General features: G+C 40.4%; 1 protein-coding gene across 12 annotated transcripts in view; it reads left to right on the top strand.

Moving 5' to 3' along the window:
* The first annotated feature begins 538 nt into the window (after positions 1-538).
* PUM1 (pumilio RNA binding family member 1) overlaps positions 539-16356 on the top strand; it is a 134252-nt gene continuing 118434 nt past the window's right edge. For 6 of the 12 annotated variants that reach the window (XM_037057231.1, XM_037057227.1, XM_037057226.1 and 3 more), the window contains exons 1-3: positions 540-656; positions 5318-5629; positions 6905-6966. In XM_037057231.1, the coding sequence (XP_036913126.1) occupies positions 5329-5629; positions 6905-6966 (363 nt within the window). In that variant the 5' untranslated portion in view covers positions 540-656; positions 5318-5328. Of the gene's footprint in view, positions 657-5317; positions 5692-6904; positions 6967-16356 lie in introns of those variants that run through there. The other 6 variants (XM_037057230.1, XM_037057223.1, XM_037057229.1 and 3 more) reach the window with 3 other exon arrangements.

Below are 16356 nucleotides of genomic sequence, written 5' to 3'. Positions count from 1 at the left end.
TTCACTTAATCCTCATAGCAATTTTAGGTAGCCGTTTTCATTTTACTCTTCATTTTGCAAATGGGGCTCTGGAGACAGGAAGATTAAAAAAGCAACAGAACCAAAAAGCTGCAGCAAAGGGTTTTGATCCCAGCACCCGTCACGCCAGAACCTCGCGAATAAGCGTTCATTTATGCCGCAGCCTATTGCAATCTGGAGGTGAAAGGGAGTGCGCGGGAGCAGGTGCCACGTCTAGACTCCCTTAGTTCATTCTGTGGATCATTTCTGTCCTGACCCCGGGTGCCCAGCTCCGTGTGGTGCGCTCCTGTGCAGGTCCCCCGAGATTTTGAGATTTTTGCCTTCTATCCGCGGCTGCGCGCTCGCCTAGCAGGCGGGCACTCGCGTGAGCTGCCGCCGCGTTGCTTGCGAGTTCCCCAAGTTCACACAGGCCTCGGGTTGGCATGGCAACCAGGCAACCTGTTCCAGAGCAGCCTGCCTGCTCCGCACATGCCGCCGCCACCGCCAGAGCCGGGGCCAGAGCATATCCCATGATGCTCCGCGCCAGCCCAGTCCCTAGTGGGCCGCCATGTTGTTGGAGTGAAAGGTAAGGGGGAGCGAGAGCGCCGGAGAGAGAAGATCGGGGGGCTGAAATCCATCCGCATCCTACCGCTCCGCCCGTGAGTATCCGCACCCCGCCGGCCTCAAACGCTGCTCCGGACCCCCAGCGAGCGGAATGTCCCATTGTATTGGTGTTTGAGAGCGGTTGGGGGGTGAGAAGGGCTTTAGAAAAGTCGCCGGGGCCCTGGCTGAGGCTTCTCACTCGATATTCCTTGTACATGTTTTGGAGTCAGCAGTAAGGCCCCTATTGTTATCAAAGGAGGGATGGGGTGGGGAGCGGGATGGAAACCAGGAAAATGCCAGGGGTTTACGTCCGGGCCCAGGGCATAGGGTTCCCTCTACATTTCTGCTCGGCCTCTTTGGAACCCCCAAAGATTGGTGTTGCCATTGCGGTTGCTTTTTTGATGGGTTTGTGAAGCCCCGAGGGCTCTGTGTGGCCATGAAGTGTAATTTCGTGCCACCCTGGATTTCTTCGACTTCTTGAGCTTCCGTGGCAGCGCCGAAGCAGGAGGAACAATAAATAGCTTTAGAAGCAGCCAGGGCCCTTGTCTACGGGCGAGACCCATCGTGGGGGAACTTTGCGAGCCGTGAATGTGGAGAAGTGGCGATTAGGAAGTTTCAGATCGTTTTTTTTAGGCTCCTGGGTGCTTGTGGCCTTTTGTTTTCGGGAGGGCTGGTGTTTTTGGTGGGTTCTTCCTCTTCGAGCCTGCCTGTGTTGGTGCGTGTCTGTCTTAACTCAGAGGGGTCCACCCCTCGGTAGCAGGAAAACAGATACACAGTCCGAGATAGTTTTAGTCCTCACAAACGTTCTTGGTAAACAGAGATCATTTATTGTACTTGTCACCACCACTCCCACGTCGAGCGAGGAATCTGCTCCTGTAACTTTTTTCTCCCGTCTGTAATCCCCCCCCTCCGAAAAAAAAAACCCCGCACACAACCATGATCAGGGAAGGTTTATCTTTATCGTGACTTGAAGGATTGTTACTTTTAATTGTTCAGATACGAAGGCACTGTGTTTAGTTGTCGGCAATCCGCTCCCTTCATACCCTTCCTGGGATTAAGAATGGTAGTTTGTGAGACTTTTGGGGGGTTCTTTTTAAAAGTCATGTACTTTGGAAGCAGCAGGTTTGTACCTTTAGCTCTTTGTTTATTTTGTGAAAACACAAAAACTCACCAAGACAGACCTCCGAGATATGTGGCTCTTGGTGCAGTTTTAGTAAGCAAAGTATCAAAACATTTGCTCCGTTGCTAATTTTATAACTTTATAAAACACTCTTGGGGGCTATTGATTGTTTATCTGGATCTTTGGGAAATATTAGATTCTGAACTCTGAGTTAGTGTTTTGCCTTAGTCACAATTGAATTAATTTTGTCCAAGGCCACACAGTTGTTTGAAGTTTAATTTGGGTTTAAGATGAACTGTTTTAAAATAAATTTATGACCATAGTTTTTTTTCTCAGTGTGGTAAAAACAAACACTACTAAATTTTAAAATACTAAGCATTTTTGTAGGAAAACGGTGAGCTGTGGAGAGAGATTAAATTGTGTTCCTTTGTTTGAAATAAAATCTAGGAGAGTTATTAAAACCTTTAATGTAAACAGTTTGGAACTGTGGAAGAGCAACTACAACCAGCCCTTAATTTTAGTTGCCTAAAATACTTATTTTTATAGTGTTCCATTTGTTAAAAAACAAGTCACATTCCAAATGCTACACATAACTTTTTAGTGGGCTTTGAGGGTTTTCTGAAAGGTATCAGCAGTGTAAATGTTTTCTAACATTTAACTGGCTGTTTTAAAGTTTTGTGCCAAGATATTAATTACAAAACACACAAGGCATATATTAATTGCTTAGGTATTTGCTACTTTCACACTGTCCCTTCTGCCACGTTTTCTCTTGTTTGGGAAATTGCCTTGCCTAGGTAGGTAAAGCAGGAAGTCTCAGGGCATACAGATAGCTCTACAAAAGCCAATTGTTTTGTTTGAACATTTTTATGGGAATCTCTCCCCCATCCCTTGTGGTAATGAAGTTGAGTTCACTGTGTTGCAGTGGAGAACACCCTTTTCATATGGAAATGATTGGTTAGATAAATGTGGTGGCAAATCTTGGACTTTAGAAAAGCTTGCATTTGCTGATTTAGGAATCCTTTCGGGGACTGGAGTGCCATTGCCTTCATGGGTGGTAACTGGATTCTGGAGTCTCAGCATAGTGACTTTAGTTTACCAAAACTTTTACATCTGTTTTATTTTGATTAAAAAACAAACTTGTGAAGCATGGAGAAAGGATTCTGCGCCCCCCTCCCCCCCATTTTTCTAGATGAGGAACCATGCTCAAAGAGGTTGCGAGTTTAATGGTAAAACTTGGGATTTGAGATTCTTGGCTTGCTCTGGACAAAGACTGTTAGATTGATGCTCCTTTGTGGAAGAAAATGGAACTGGCTACTATCGGTAATAAGTGCAGTGAATTCTTTTGAAAATCAAACTGAAGGCATTAGGATGGCTAGCACTTTGCAAAGACCTACGGTAAACACAGCAGTGACTTAATGATTTTGGCACTTAACCATGAATACAGTTCAATTCATGAAAGCAGAAACTGAAGTCTAGAAAGCCTAGACAAGCCCTAGTAAGATTCTGATGGATTGGAATTGTTAACTGACCAGGCATTTCCAAATTAGGCTTTGAACAAATTACAAATTTCATTGTGTCTTTTTACTTCTGACTTCAAAACATGAATTAGTTGTGAGAAGCAGATGCATCTTTATCAGATGGCTTAGTTATTCAGTAAAGAAATAATAGATTTCTCATAAATCTTGTGAGTCTGTGTTTGAAATGTCAGTTTGGCTAGGGAGAGAGAAATTTGTAGCAGGTTGATTAGCCTTGAAACGAGACTGGTACCTGTGGACACATGCATTCTAGCTGGTCACTGATTAATAACTTTGTAGCAATTTTTAGCACCTACAGGGTGACAAGTGTTACATCTTATATACACATGTAGTTTTTGATTGGAAGAAACTTAAGTAGTAATGTTTCATAATAACATTTTGGAGATTCTTTGTTGAAACTTCCAGAGAAGAAAGAGTAGCAGATGTAGGTGAGAGAAACTGTGTTTCTGTTGACTTACTGGACTGTAGCATAGGGCTGACAGAGGTAGGCTTGGGTGCAAAATGGTTTTAAGTTTGAATCCCTTCTCTGCAACTCATTAGCTGAATGGTCCTGGGCACATCATATAACTTTTCTGTCCCTTTGTGTTTTCATCTGTAAAATAGGGACAGTTAGATAAGTTTGCAGTATATTTGCTGCACAATTATTGCGTTGAAGTTTTGTTTTTTTTTTTAAAGAGTGAGACTCTTCCCTAACAAAGTGTGTGTATCTTGTTTGGTCTCATCCTCTTTGCTTTGCAGGCCAGTGTTCAATCCACTGAGTCACACCAGCCAGTATGAGATTTTATTTTTTTTTAGAGAGAGGGGAAGTAAAGAAGGAGGAGAGAGAGAGAAACATCAGTGTGTGGTTGCCTCTCGTGCACCCCCGACTGGAGACCTGGCCAGCAACCCAGGCATGTGCCCTGACTGGGAATTGAACCTGCAATCCTTTGGTTCACAGGCAGGCACTCAGGCCTCTGAGCCACACCAACCAGGGCACATCCTCTTTTTTTTAAAAAAATAATTTTATTTATTTATTTATTAGGTTTTATTTATCTTTAGAAGGGAAGGGAAAGAGAGAGGGAGAGAAATATCAATGTATGGTTGCTTCTTGTGTGTCTCCTGCTGGGAACTGGCCCCTGCTGGGGACTGTCTTGCAACCCAGATATGTGCCCTGACTGGGAATGGAACTGCGATCCTTTGGTTCGCAGGCCCGTGCTCAATCCACTGAGCTACACCAGCCAGGGCAGGGCTCATCCTCTTAATAGGAGTCAAAGTACTAGTAGAATAATGATGTGATTGCAATTATAATTGTAAATTATTGGCAAAAATTTTGAGTCATCCCCCAATCAATAGTAGCTGAAGACAGGTTTCAGGGTAAGAACATTCTGTTGCTCTTCTTGGTCATGGGGCCTTACTGTTAATTCGAAGAGCATGCTATGAATGTGTTGAATATTTTGAAGGGTCCTGTCAAGTTTTACACAATTTGAGTCATTGTTAATGGGGTTTGGATTTTTTTTTACATTTTTTAAAAATATATTTTATTGATTATACCATTACAGTTGTTCTATTCCCCCCCTTCATTCCCCTCCACCGGCACACTCCCCCCCCCCCCATTCTCCCTGCCTTAGTTTATATGGGGTTTGGATTTTTGTTTGGTTCAGCTGCTTCAGCTGTAAAGTGATATTTTATAAAGCTCTTGCTCATTTTAAAAGTATTTGCCAAATTTAGCTTAAGGTGTAAATAAGTTGGGTGGAGCCACTGATTGAAGTCTAATCCAATGCTGTTACCTTTGATAATAGCATGTTTCTCTGAGGTTGCTGTACTGAGGTCTGATCTCTATACATTGTCTGTAACCTGTCACCAACTACGTTTATTTCCATACACACCCTCAACAACTTAAAAATGGAGGTTTTAGTTTAGAAAGTTGTGTTATATAAGTATTTTTAAATATTTAACTGCTTGTTATAAACTAGTTGTGTATAGCAGTGCAAAAGATGTGGAGCTCACTTTTATCTTGGTGTATGTCAAGTAATGTTTTAAAAAAAATGCAAATTTTAACCATTTGTAACCTGTTTGTCCTTAGGTGTTGGTGGAATGAGCGTTGCATGTGTCTTGAAGAGAAAAGCAGTGCTTTGGCAGGACTCTTTCAGCCCCCACCTGAAACATCACCCTCAAGAACCAGCTAATCCCAACATGCCTGTTGTTTTGACATCTGGAACAGGGTCGCAAGCGCAGCCACAACCAGCTGCAAATCAGGCTCTTGCAGCTGGGACACACTCCAGCCCTGTCCCAGGATCCATAGGAGTTGCAGGCCGTTCCCAGGACGACGCTATGGTGGACTACTTCTTTCAGAGGCAGCATGGTGAGCAGCTTGGGGGAGGAGGAAGTGGTGGAGGCGGCTATAATAATAGCAAACATCGATGGCCAACTGGGGATAACATTCATGCAGAACATCAGGTAAAAAAAAGTTCACTCTTTCAGCTTTGAAACTCTTTTTTAATCGCTGTCCATATAGGATGTCTGCTTTTCATGAATGTCTTCAAAAGCTTAAATTGCTAATTTCAATTCATCTGAATTAAACTGTCACTTGTTTTAAAGGATGATTGTTTTAACATTGTCACATAGAATTTTGGGGCTAAATAGTAAATGACCAATTCATTTTAAAAAGGACTTAAGATTGTTTTAATGTGCACATTGCATTTCTAGGCATACTTTTTTTTTAAACAAAATACTTTTTTCATGACATATTCTTTTAGGAAGTCTTCAGGCTGTTTAAAGGCCAAATACATGTTTTAGAGCCTTTCCTGCTGGGTGTGGGTGACTTATTTTTAAGATGTTAATAGTTGAAAGTAGTAGGAAATTGATTAAAAACCAGCTGTTCAAGTGAAATTTATTTGAAATGGAACTGATACATATCTAAAGTTTTTTGTCACAGAGGAGAGGAGCTTTTAGGTTTTAACCATCTTATCCTCTTGTTCTACAAACTTGTTTCATTCGGTTGATTTTATTATGCTTTTACTAATCTAGAACTGTAGCTAGGAATACAGCATATTTTACTGAGAAGAGTTGAGCCTCATCTGTGTTTCCTAACTTCCTGATAGTGATGAAATGTTTTAAACAGGCTATTCTTTGACATTGGACACAGGTTGACTTTTTGAAGGTTCGTTTTAATTGCCACTACCTGACTACTGACTAGCAAAAGGAACTGGCATCTGTCACTCGGCCTCTAGAGCTTCTGCTCTGCTTCAGAAACAAGTTAGGCACAAGCATACTTGCAGATCTGGGTTCTCAGTTGTGCTTCCCATGTCCCTTCAACAGAAGTTTATTGAGCACATTGATCATAGGCCTTGGTTACCGGAACAGTCATCAATATTGGTGCTCTTTCATAAGTACCTACTGTGCGTAGGTGAGGGATACTAACAAGTATGAGGTATGGGGGGTTCTTGTAAAGCTTAGGGTACTTTTTATCTTTATTATATATCAACTAAGGCATTGTTTCTGATTTGCTTGGAGTCTTGTAGGAGGGGATCAGATTTTATTCATCTCAGTATCCCAGTTCCTAGAATTTGGCGTATATAATAAGAGTCTCAGAAGAAATTTTTTCCCCCTAATTTTTATTTAATTATTTTTCAAGTACAGTTTTCTGTCTATTACTCCCTTTGAGAGGGAGGCGGCTATAATAATAGCAAACATCGATGGCCAACTGGGGATAACATTCATGCAGAACATCAGGTAAAAAAAAGTTCACTCTTTCAGCTTTGAAACTCTTTTTTAATCGCTGTCCCTCAGAAGAAATTTATTGGATGTATGAGTCCTTAATCCTTTGGCTTTAAAATAAAGTTGGGATAAAAGGACATTGTCATGAAGATATAGGCTTTGAATGCCAGGCTAAGATTTATTTCAGTAGGCAGTAGGGTTTTTGAGTGTGTATGTATGGGGTGGCATTTAGTGGTGTTTTGGGAAGACTGAGTTGGCAGTAAGGGTTTGGAGTGCATAAGGGCTGAGATTAATTGGATCACTATGCTAATAGTTTTGGTATGTGCAGTGGAAAAGAAGGTATGGATGGCACTCTAAGGTCCTTGGGAAAGTGAAGTAATATAGGAAGATGAATACAGAGGGGAATATGGTTTGGGGACAAAGTAATTAAATTTAGTAGTATACATGTTGAGCTTGAAATTTAGGTAGCTGTATAGGTAGAGAGACAGACAGACTCCCCCTGCTCCCTGCCATAGGAGGTGCTAAATTAGAGTCATCACAACACAGTTCTATAGGGCTGGACACATGGTATAATGAACAACACTTTAGGGAACCGAGGGTAGCTGCTACGCTGCAGATGTTGGTCACCCACAAATTACCTCTCCTGCAGTCATTATAGTGTATTACGATTTATTGGTATTTTTAAAAAATATTATTTGTATTTATTTTTAGAGAGAGGGGAAGGGAGGGAGAAAGAGGAGGAGAAACACTCATGTGCAGGAGATACATCTCGATCTTACCTCTCATACACCTCCAACTGGAGTCCTGGCCAGCAACACAGGCCTGTGCCCTGACTGGGAATTGAACCAGTGACCTTTCAGTTTGTAGGCCAGTCAGTGCTCAATCCACTGAGCCACAGAAGCCAGGACTATAATTTATTGGTTTTGGTATTGATCTTGCCTCCTGAGGATTAAAACTGAATTGTTCTAGGGCACAGACTCTTGTATGTTTCATGCCTCCTTCCCAGGAGGTGTATGGAATTTTTGTATTGATTGAACGAGGGAATGCCACACAGGTTCTTGAGATTTGCACCAGGTAAAGTGTTGGAACTTGGAGCTCAGCTGTCCTGCTGGGAAACACATGGCAACAGGTAGAGGCTGCTTGGACAAACCGCAGTGCTGAGTACAGTGTAGTTGAAGAGTGGAGGGGCGTATCTGGAGTATCTCGAGGTGGAGATACTGTTATTGATTGGAGTAAGGGGGCTTCTCTGTCAGGTGGGAGTACAAAAGAGATTGAGAATCACTGATGATGCTAGGTAAATTTACTGAGCACTTATGTCCTAGGCACTGGCTATATATTTCCTGTACTTAATCCTCAGTCCCATGAGGGAAATAATACCCATTTTTGAGAGATGAGAAAATGAAGTGTAGTTAACCAGGTAGAACCTGGTTTTGAAATGAGGTCTCTGATTCCAGCGCCCAGGCTCTCTGTAGATTTTTGCCTCCCATTTCTAGCCTTAACAACTTAAACCAAACCAAACTATCGTAACAAAGTAACACATTCTAAGTAACATTCAAGTAATTATTTTCCTTGAATTTTAGAGTAACAAACTTTAGAATAAGGAGATGAATACAAATAATGTTGACTTTTCTCCTGTAATTGCAAGGGCCCTCCCTTTTTTCCCTCAGAAGAGCAATAATGCTAAAGTCTATTTTTTCCAGTTTTATTTTTATTACATGTGTGTTCTAAGTAGAATTGTGAGAAACTTACCTCTATCTCTATTAAGACAGAATGACTCAACATAAATTGATTTTACTGCCAGCACATTCTGCAATATCACTGGGCTATTCCTTTTTGGTGTACCTGTTTCCTTTGCCTCTTTAAAAAAGCCTTTTGGCCCTAGCTGGTGTGGCTCAGTGGGTTGAGTGCTGGCCTGGTAAGCAAAAAGTTGCTGGTTCGATTCCCAGTCAGGGCACATGCCTGGTTTATGGGCCAGGTTTCTGGTGGGAGGTGTGCAAAAGGTAACTGATTGATGTTTTCTCTCACACATTGATGTTTTTCTCTCCTTCTCTTTCTCCCTTCCCCTCTCTCTAAAAATAAATAAATAAACTCTTAAAAATAATACAATAAAAAAAGCCTATTATCACGGACTGTGATGCCAGCCAGCAGTGTTGGAGGGAAGGGTACTATTCATTATGCCAGGTTATGTACTTTACATTCATTTCTCTCAATATTACTCCGATTTATTAGCATTCAGTTTTTTACTGTAAAACATTTTTAACCTTTTGGTGTTAGGGTTTTCCTGTCTGATGTAGGAATCTTCTTAGTGTCTGAGTTTTCCCCTCCTTTACTGGTGAGCTCTTTAAGCTGTGCCAAAAATATATATATGACTGAATTTTTAATATTTAAGTTTTTTTTCAAAGTATGAAACTTGACAGATGAGTAGCATAAGGGCCATTATATGAATTTAACATTAACAGCTTGAGAACATGTATTGAGGTAATATGCAGTACACGGAAATATTTAAAATTAGATGACATTTAGAAACTATAAAATAATATTTCGAGGTGAGGAAGGATGTTTAAATTTGTATGTTTATTTTAAAAACTTGTAACATTCACAAACACTCTGGACTTCATGTATTTTTTTCCCCACATTAAGATTACAAACATTAAGTATCACATTTTTATTTATTCATTTTTTTAATTGATTGATTTTTTAGAGAGAGAACATTGCTTTGTTGTTCCACCCGTCCATACACTCATTGGTTGTTTCTTGTATGTGCCCTGAACTGGGATTGAACCCTCAACCTTGGTGTATTGGGATGATGCTCTGAACAAGTGAGCTGATTGGCGGGGGCTATCACTTGTTTTAGTACAAAAAAATGTTTGTAGTTGGTATACTTGAAAACTTAAAAGCCTCCATTTTGAGGCCAGATTGAGGTCTTTGGAATGGAGGGAAAGAAGTCCCATTGGAAAAATAGTGTATTTATTTTTGTCTATTAAATTTACCCACAGTAAATAAGACTATGTGAATCAAGATACAGAACACCAGCCCTGACTGGTGTGGCTCAGTTGTTTGGGCGTTGTCCTGCAAAGCGAACCCTGTCAGAGCACACCCCCGGGTTGCCGGCTGGCCCCACTGTTGGGCAGGTGTGAGAGGCAAACCGATCAATATTTCTCTCCCTCTTGTTCTCCCTTTGTTACCCCCTCTGCAAAAATAAATAAAATCTTTAAAAAAAGTTATAGAATACTAGATAATACATCTTCTTAACTAAGTGAATAGTTAAAATGTTACATACAAATAATTTATGAATTGCCCTAGCTGGGTAGCTCAGTTGGTTAGGACATCATCTTCATGTGCCAAGGTTGTGGGTTTGATCCCTGGTCAGGACACATACAAGAATCAACCAATGAATGCATAAATAAGTGGAGCAACAAATCAGTGTTTCTTTTTCTCTCTTTCCTTTCTTCTCCTTATTTCTCCCCCGACTCTCTCTTCCCTGCCCTCCTCCCTTCTCTCTCTAAAATCAATAAATAAGAATATTTTAAAAATCACATGTTTACCAGATTTTTTAGGACTTTTTTCCTGAATAGTATTAAAGTTTTCATTATGCAAAGGCCAGGGTCAAGTCTTTGACTTGTTATGATAGTTTTAGTCTCTTATTGTGAAATCTGTTTTCTCTGTAAACTTCTGTGAGATAAAGTGGGTGATGAAATTGGGAAAACATTTTAAGATTGATCAGATCAGTTGAACTATGGTCTCTACTGGATTTTAAGGGCTAGAAATAGGCAGAAACTTAGCTTTGGGAAAAAGAAGATTTAGAGGACAACTCCACAGAGCGTTCTCAGTTCTGCTCGTAGTGTCGGTGCTGGGATGTGTCAGTATCCACAGTGAACTGGCAGCTGGTGGGAGATAATTCTTTACGGCCAGGCAGAAGTCTGTGGGTGCATCCTTCCTTTGGTTCTGTTTGTATCCCCTTTTGCTTCTGCTTGGTGTTGCTGTCTTCAAGTGGTATTATGACCAATCTTTGACATGTCTGTCCTTTCTCCTCTCCAGTGACCGTGGGGGAACCCTGACACTTGTGATTCATAAATACTGTGTAAACCGGGAGGGGGCTCAAGTGTTCTTGATACTGGGAATTTCGCCATTCCCTGGAGATCCTTTTCTGTTGTTCCTGCTGAGTGACTGTTAGACCGTGAGTCTCTTGGCTTTCTGGGCAGTTTGCTAAACCCCCCAGGACTGGGCCAGCAGCATTTAGTTACAACATGTGATAAGGCTGAGTGATTCATGCTCTCATATTTTGTTTTCCTTTACATCTGTACTCTTAGAGCCTTTAAACAAATTGTATTCGGTGTTAACGAAGACTTAACATTGTGCTCTTGGTGGAAAGGACCATCAGTAGGCCTTCTTTGACTATAACTTTTTCTATGTTAAGAATTTGGCTCCAGTGTTGAAAGTATTCATTCAGATGCTGTATGGTACTTGATTGTATGTGCCTACTAGATGCCAACTTGCAGAGGTTTAGGATATATTTTTGTTTGTTGCAAATGTTTTTGGTGTGGAATTAGGGAAAAATTATGGGGTTGGCAGTACTGAGATGTGACAGTGGGAAAATAAGGCTATGTCAGGAAAATAAAGGGGGTATATACAGAATTTAGAAATATAACTAGAGTAGTAGGTTACAGAATTTTCTCTGGGTATCCCTGTAGCCAAAGAAAAGAGGGAACTGGGATGAATCATGAGATTTTTAGTAAGAGAAAAACAGTAGTTACTTAGGAAAAGCTATGTTTCAGATTTCAGTTATGGATATGGTCGAAGTGCTTTGTAAACTGTAAAGTCACATGGGGGTGTTTTCCATCACACCTCTCTGTACTTGCAGAAGAGATACATCTTCTGTGCGTGTGTCCATTTTCTCTCAGGCAACAGCATTTACCGAATACTTTCTACAGGGCGAGCCTGGTACAGAATTATGCTTCTGGGTATTGTAGAAAGAACACTTAAAGTTTATTTATTTTACTTATTTATTTTAAAAAGATTTTAAATATACTTACTTATATTTAGAGAGAGAAGAAGGGGAGGAGAGAAACATCAATGTGTGGTTGCCTCTTTTGTGCCCCCAAGTGGGACTTGTCCTGCAACCCAGGCATGTGCCCTAACTGGGAATTGAACCAGCAACACTTTGGTTCGCAGCCTGCGCTCAATCCACTGAGCTATGCCAGCTGGGGCTAGAACACTTTAGAAGCTATCTGTTCACTCTTGGGAACTGGCTTAACACCCTCAAAGGAATGTAGGGCTGAAAACATAATGCCAGGAGAGTTGGGGGTAGTGTAAGTAATAGTGTTTTTTGCTGCTGTTGTTGAGGGATTCCTCACCCCCTCTTCCCTAGTTTTACACTTACTTTCTTTATCTTCTGGGTATAGTAAGGAGCCAGGATGGGAGTGTGGCTTCAGCCTAGTGGAATGCTGGCAGTTTGCTCTCTGCTTTGAATATTGGGAGATATGGTGGTCAGTGATTGGCAATAGAAGAGTTTAACATTTTAGAAATTTGATTTAAGAACTTGGGCTTGAAGGGTGTACTGTGGTGATAAATCCTGCAGTTGAAGAGTTATTGGACCTTCTCCAGAGAAATGCTATTCGTATTTTTTCATGTAATATTTTTGACAACTGTTGATTTTAAAGTGTCTTATTAATGGTTCCAGAAGACTTAGCGACATGGATTAGTCTATTGCCTTTAATAAGTGCTCTTTTATGGTTGAAGTACGTTTTAAAAAATTAATCAGTTATTTATATTTTTAGATGGGGGAGAGAGAAGGGGAGGGAGAAATAGAGGGAGAGAAACATCAATGTGTGGTTGCCTCTTGCATACCCCCTACTGGGGACCCAACGTGCAACCCAAACGTGTGCCCCAACCGGCGACCCTTTGGTTCAGAGATGGGTGCTCAATCCACTGAGCTACCCCACCCAGTACTCTTTTCTTTTCATTTTTAATTTTTTAAGAGAGAGGGTAAGTGGGACAGGAAGAAAGGGGGGAGAAACATCCATTTGAGAGAGAAACATCGACTGGTTGCCTTCCATATACACCCTGACTGGGGACCAAACCTGCAACCCAAGCATGTGCCCTGACCAGGATTCAAACCATTTCAATTTGTGGGACAACACTCAATTGAGCCACAGAGGAGGGACTAAAGTGCCTTTCTTAATACAAATCTTACAGGAAAACTAAGTTTGTGGAAATTGGGGGCCCTAAAGATTTTTAGAATAACTGAATTACTGATCTGTAATTCACACATTTAAAATATATAATTCAGTGGCTTTTAGTAAATTACAAGAGCTGTACAGTCATCAGCACAGTCAATATTAGAACATTTTTGCTCATTCCTCAAACCTGTACCTAGTAGCAGTTGCTCTTTAGCCCTAGGCAAGCACCTGTTTATTTTCTGTGTCTGTGGGTGTGTCTCCTGGACATGTTACACAAATGAAAACATGCAATATATGGCCCTTTGTGACTGGCTTCTTTCACTTAGTAAGTTGTAAGTGTTCATCCATGTCTTAGTATGTTTCAGTACCTCATTTCTTTTTATTGCTGAGTAACAGTTTGTTATGTAGATATATACCACATTTTATTTATCCATTTATCAGTTGATAGACCTTTGGGTTGTTTCAACTTTTTTGGCTGTTAGAAGCATGTAAACGTTTGTGTACAAATTTTTGTTTACCTGAGGATTTTAAATACTTAGAGAGAGGGGAAGGGGGAGAGAAAGAGTGACAGAAACATCAGTGTGTGTGGTTGCTTCTTTTGTACCCCCAACTGGGGACCTGGCCCCGCAACCCAGGTGTGTGCCCTGACTGGGAATTGAATTGGTGATCCATTGATTCGCAGGCTGGCATTCAATCCACTGAGTAGTACCAGCTAGGGCAGAGTATCTAAAGATTTTTAAAGGTGCTTATACCTCTAATGTACAGATACAAAATAACAGATTTCTTCAGTGGTGCGAGTGCTTTTTAGAAATAGAGATAGGGAGGGTTAATTTATCTACAACTTTACACCATAAATTTGGATTTTTCCAAGTGACGAGTTTTACTGGGCTAATGTACCTTTCTTCTCCATCTATGATGAAAGAGGTTTTTTTCTTAATTCCTTTTTTCCCCCTAGATTAACAGCATAAATAACTTGTTTACAGCCCTGGAAAGAGGAATGTTTAAATTACAGAGAACAGCCCTGGCTGGTGTAGCTCAGTGGATTGAGCGCGGGCCTGGGAACCACACAATCGCGGTTCGATTCCCAGTCAGGGCACATGCCTGGGTTGCAGGCCAGTTCCCAGCAAGGAGCTCATGAGAGGCAACCATACATTGATATTTCTCTCCTTCTCTCCTTCTCTTCCCCTCTAAAGATAAATAAATAAATAAAATCTTTAAAAAAAATTACAGAGAACAGGTGTTTTTTGGGAGCTGTATGTTTAGATATCATAAATATACAGTCAGTTGATCTGATAATGACAAATAATTTCTGTGTATTAAAGAACGTTCTCTAAGGACTTTAACAAGTGAACAGTTCATTAACCTAATTCTAGTTACTGTATGTATTTAAAAGCACCATACCTGCTGTTAATTTTAAAAAGCCCTTTAATTTGTGAAGAATTATTGAATCAAATTGTTCTTTTTTCCCTAATTGTCCAAATTAGAAGAACACTACTTATATGGGTCAGAAGCCTAGCAAAATGCAAAATGATGAAATTAATATATTGTTCTTTCTCTCAAGAAACTTACTTTCATGAAGGATGGAGGAAATTATAAAGAAAGTGATTTTAAAATGAGAATTTCACTGAGAGTCTGTATTGAAATGGGTGCTGAGATGGAGCTGTAGAGAGGAATTTTATATTGCAGTTCCTTCATTTATTAATATTCTCTATAAAATAGTTTCAAGCTCTATGTATTTATTAAGAGTGATGATGTACCTGAAAAAGGGACTAGGAGGAAGTATAACAAAATACTTCTTTTGTTTGTGTGGATACGAAGATTACAGTTAATTTGGTTTCTTGTACATTTTGTATTTTCCAAATTTCAAACTCTGACATTTTTATAGGTTAAAAAAGAAAAAAAAAGACCTTATACCTTCTCTTAAGAGCTGGTTGACCATATTGGATGAAAGTGAATAGGCTGATACATTTCCAGTGAAATTTTGGTGTTGGAGAAGATCTTGGAAATCACTTAACTTTTTTCCAGTGCAGTCATGTCCTTTATGCTAATTATCTCTGTTTTAATAAAAAAAATTTTTGCCTTGGCTGGTGTGGCTCAGTGGATTGAGTGCCCACCGGCTCGATTCCCAGAGCACATGCCTGGGTTGAGGGCCAGGTCCCCAGTAGGAGGCGGAGAGGCAACTGATCCATGTCTCTCTCACACATTGATGTTTCTCTCTCCCTCTCTTCTCTCTAAAAGTAAATAAATAAACTCTAAAAAATAGTAAGAATAAAAATAATTTAGCCCTGACCTGTGTGGCTTAGCTGGTTGGATATCATCCCACAAGAGGAAAGGTCTCCGGTTCCCGTCCTGGCTAGGGCATATCACATGCCTGGGTTGGAGGCCTGTCCCTGGTTGCGCATCCAGGCAGCCTATTTCTCTCACACATTAATGCTTCTCTTCTGCCCTTCCCTTGTCTCTAAAGAGAAATAAAAAAATCTTTGAAAAATTTTTAGTGTTGATCAGAAGTTTCTAAGATAGGTTGAGTATTTCCAGTGAGATCTAGGTGTAATTTTATTTTAGTATTGAATACTTCCTTAATGTATCTAGAAGCAATAATGACACGTACTCTGTAAGTGATGTGCTGGAATGGTTCTAGTCTTTTTACATAGGATTTGGACCCCTAGTAACTCTGTGTTGATTTTTTTTTTAATTTTTAGATTTTATTTACTTATTTTTAGAGAGGGGAAGGGTGNGGCAGCCTATTTCTCTCACACATTAATGCTTCTCTTCTGCCCTTCCCTTGTCTCTAAAGAGAAATAAAAAAATCTTTGAAAAATTTTTAGTATTGATCAGAAGTTTCTAAGATAGGTTGAGTATTTCCAGTGAGATCTAGGTGTAATTTTATTTTAGTATTGAATACTTCCTTAATGTATCTAGCAGCAATAATGACACGTACTCTGTAAGTGATGTGCTGGAATGGTTCTAGTCTTTTTACATAGGATTTGGACCCCTAGTAACTCTGTGTTGATTTTTTTTTAATTTTTAGATTTTATTTACTTATTTTTAGAGAGGGGAAGGGTGGGAGAAAGAGAGGGAGAGAAACATCATTGTGTGGTTGCCTCTCATGTGCCCCCCACTGGGGGCCTGGCTCCGCAACCCAGACATGTGCCCTGACTGGAAATGGAACTAGTTACCCTTCGGTTCACAGGCCCGAGCTCCATCCACTGAGCCGCACCAGCCAGGA

This window comes from Sturnira hondurensis, unplaced genomic scaffold, assembly GCF_014824575.4.
Source record: "Sturnira hondurensis isolate 20B ecotype Veracruz unplaced genomic scaffold, ASM1482457v3 Scaffold0009516, whole genome shotgun sequence".
NCBI lineage: Eukaryota > Metazoa > Chordata > Mammalia > Chiroptera > Phyllostomidae > Sturnira > Sturnira hondurensis.
The sequence above is the reverse complement of the archived record's forward strand: the minus strand, read 5'-3'. Positions and strand labels throughout refer to the sequence as shown.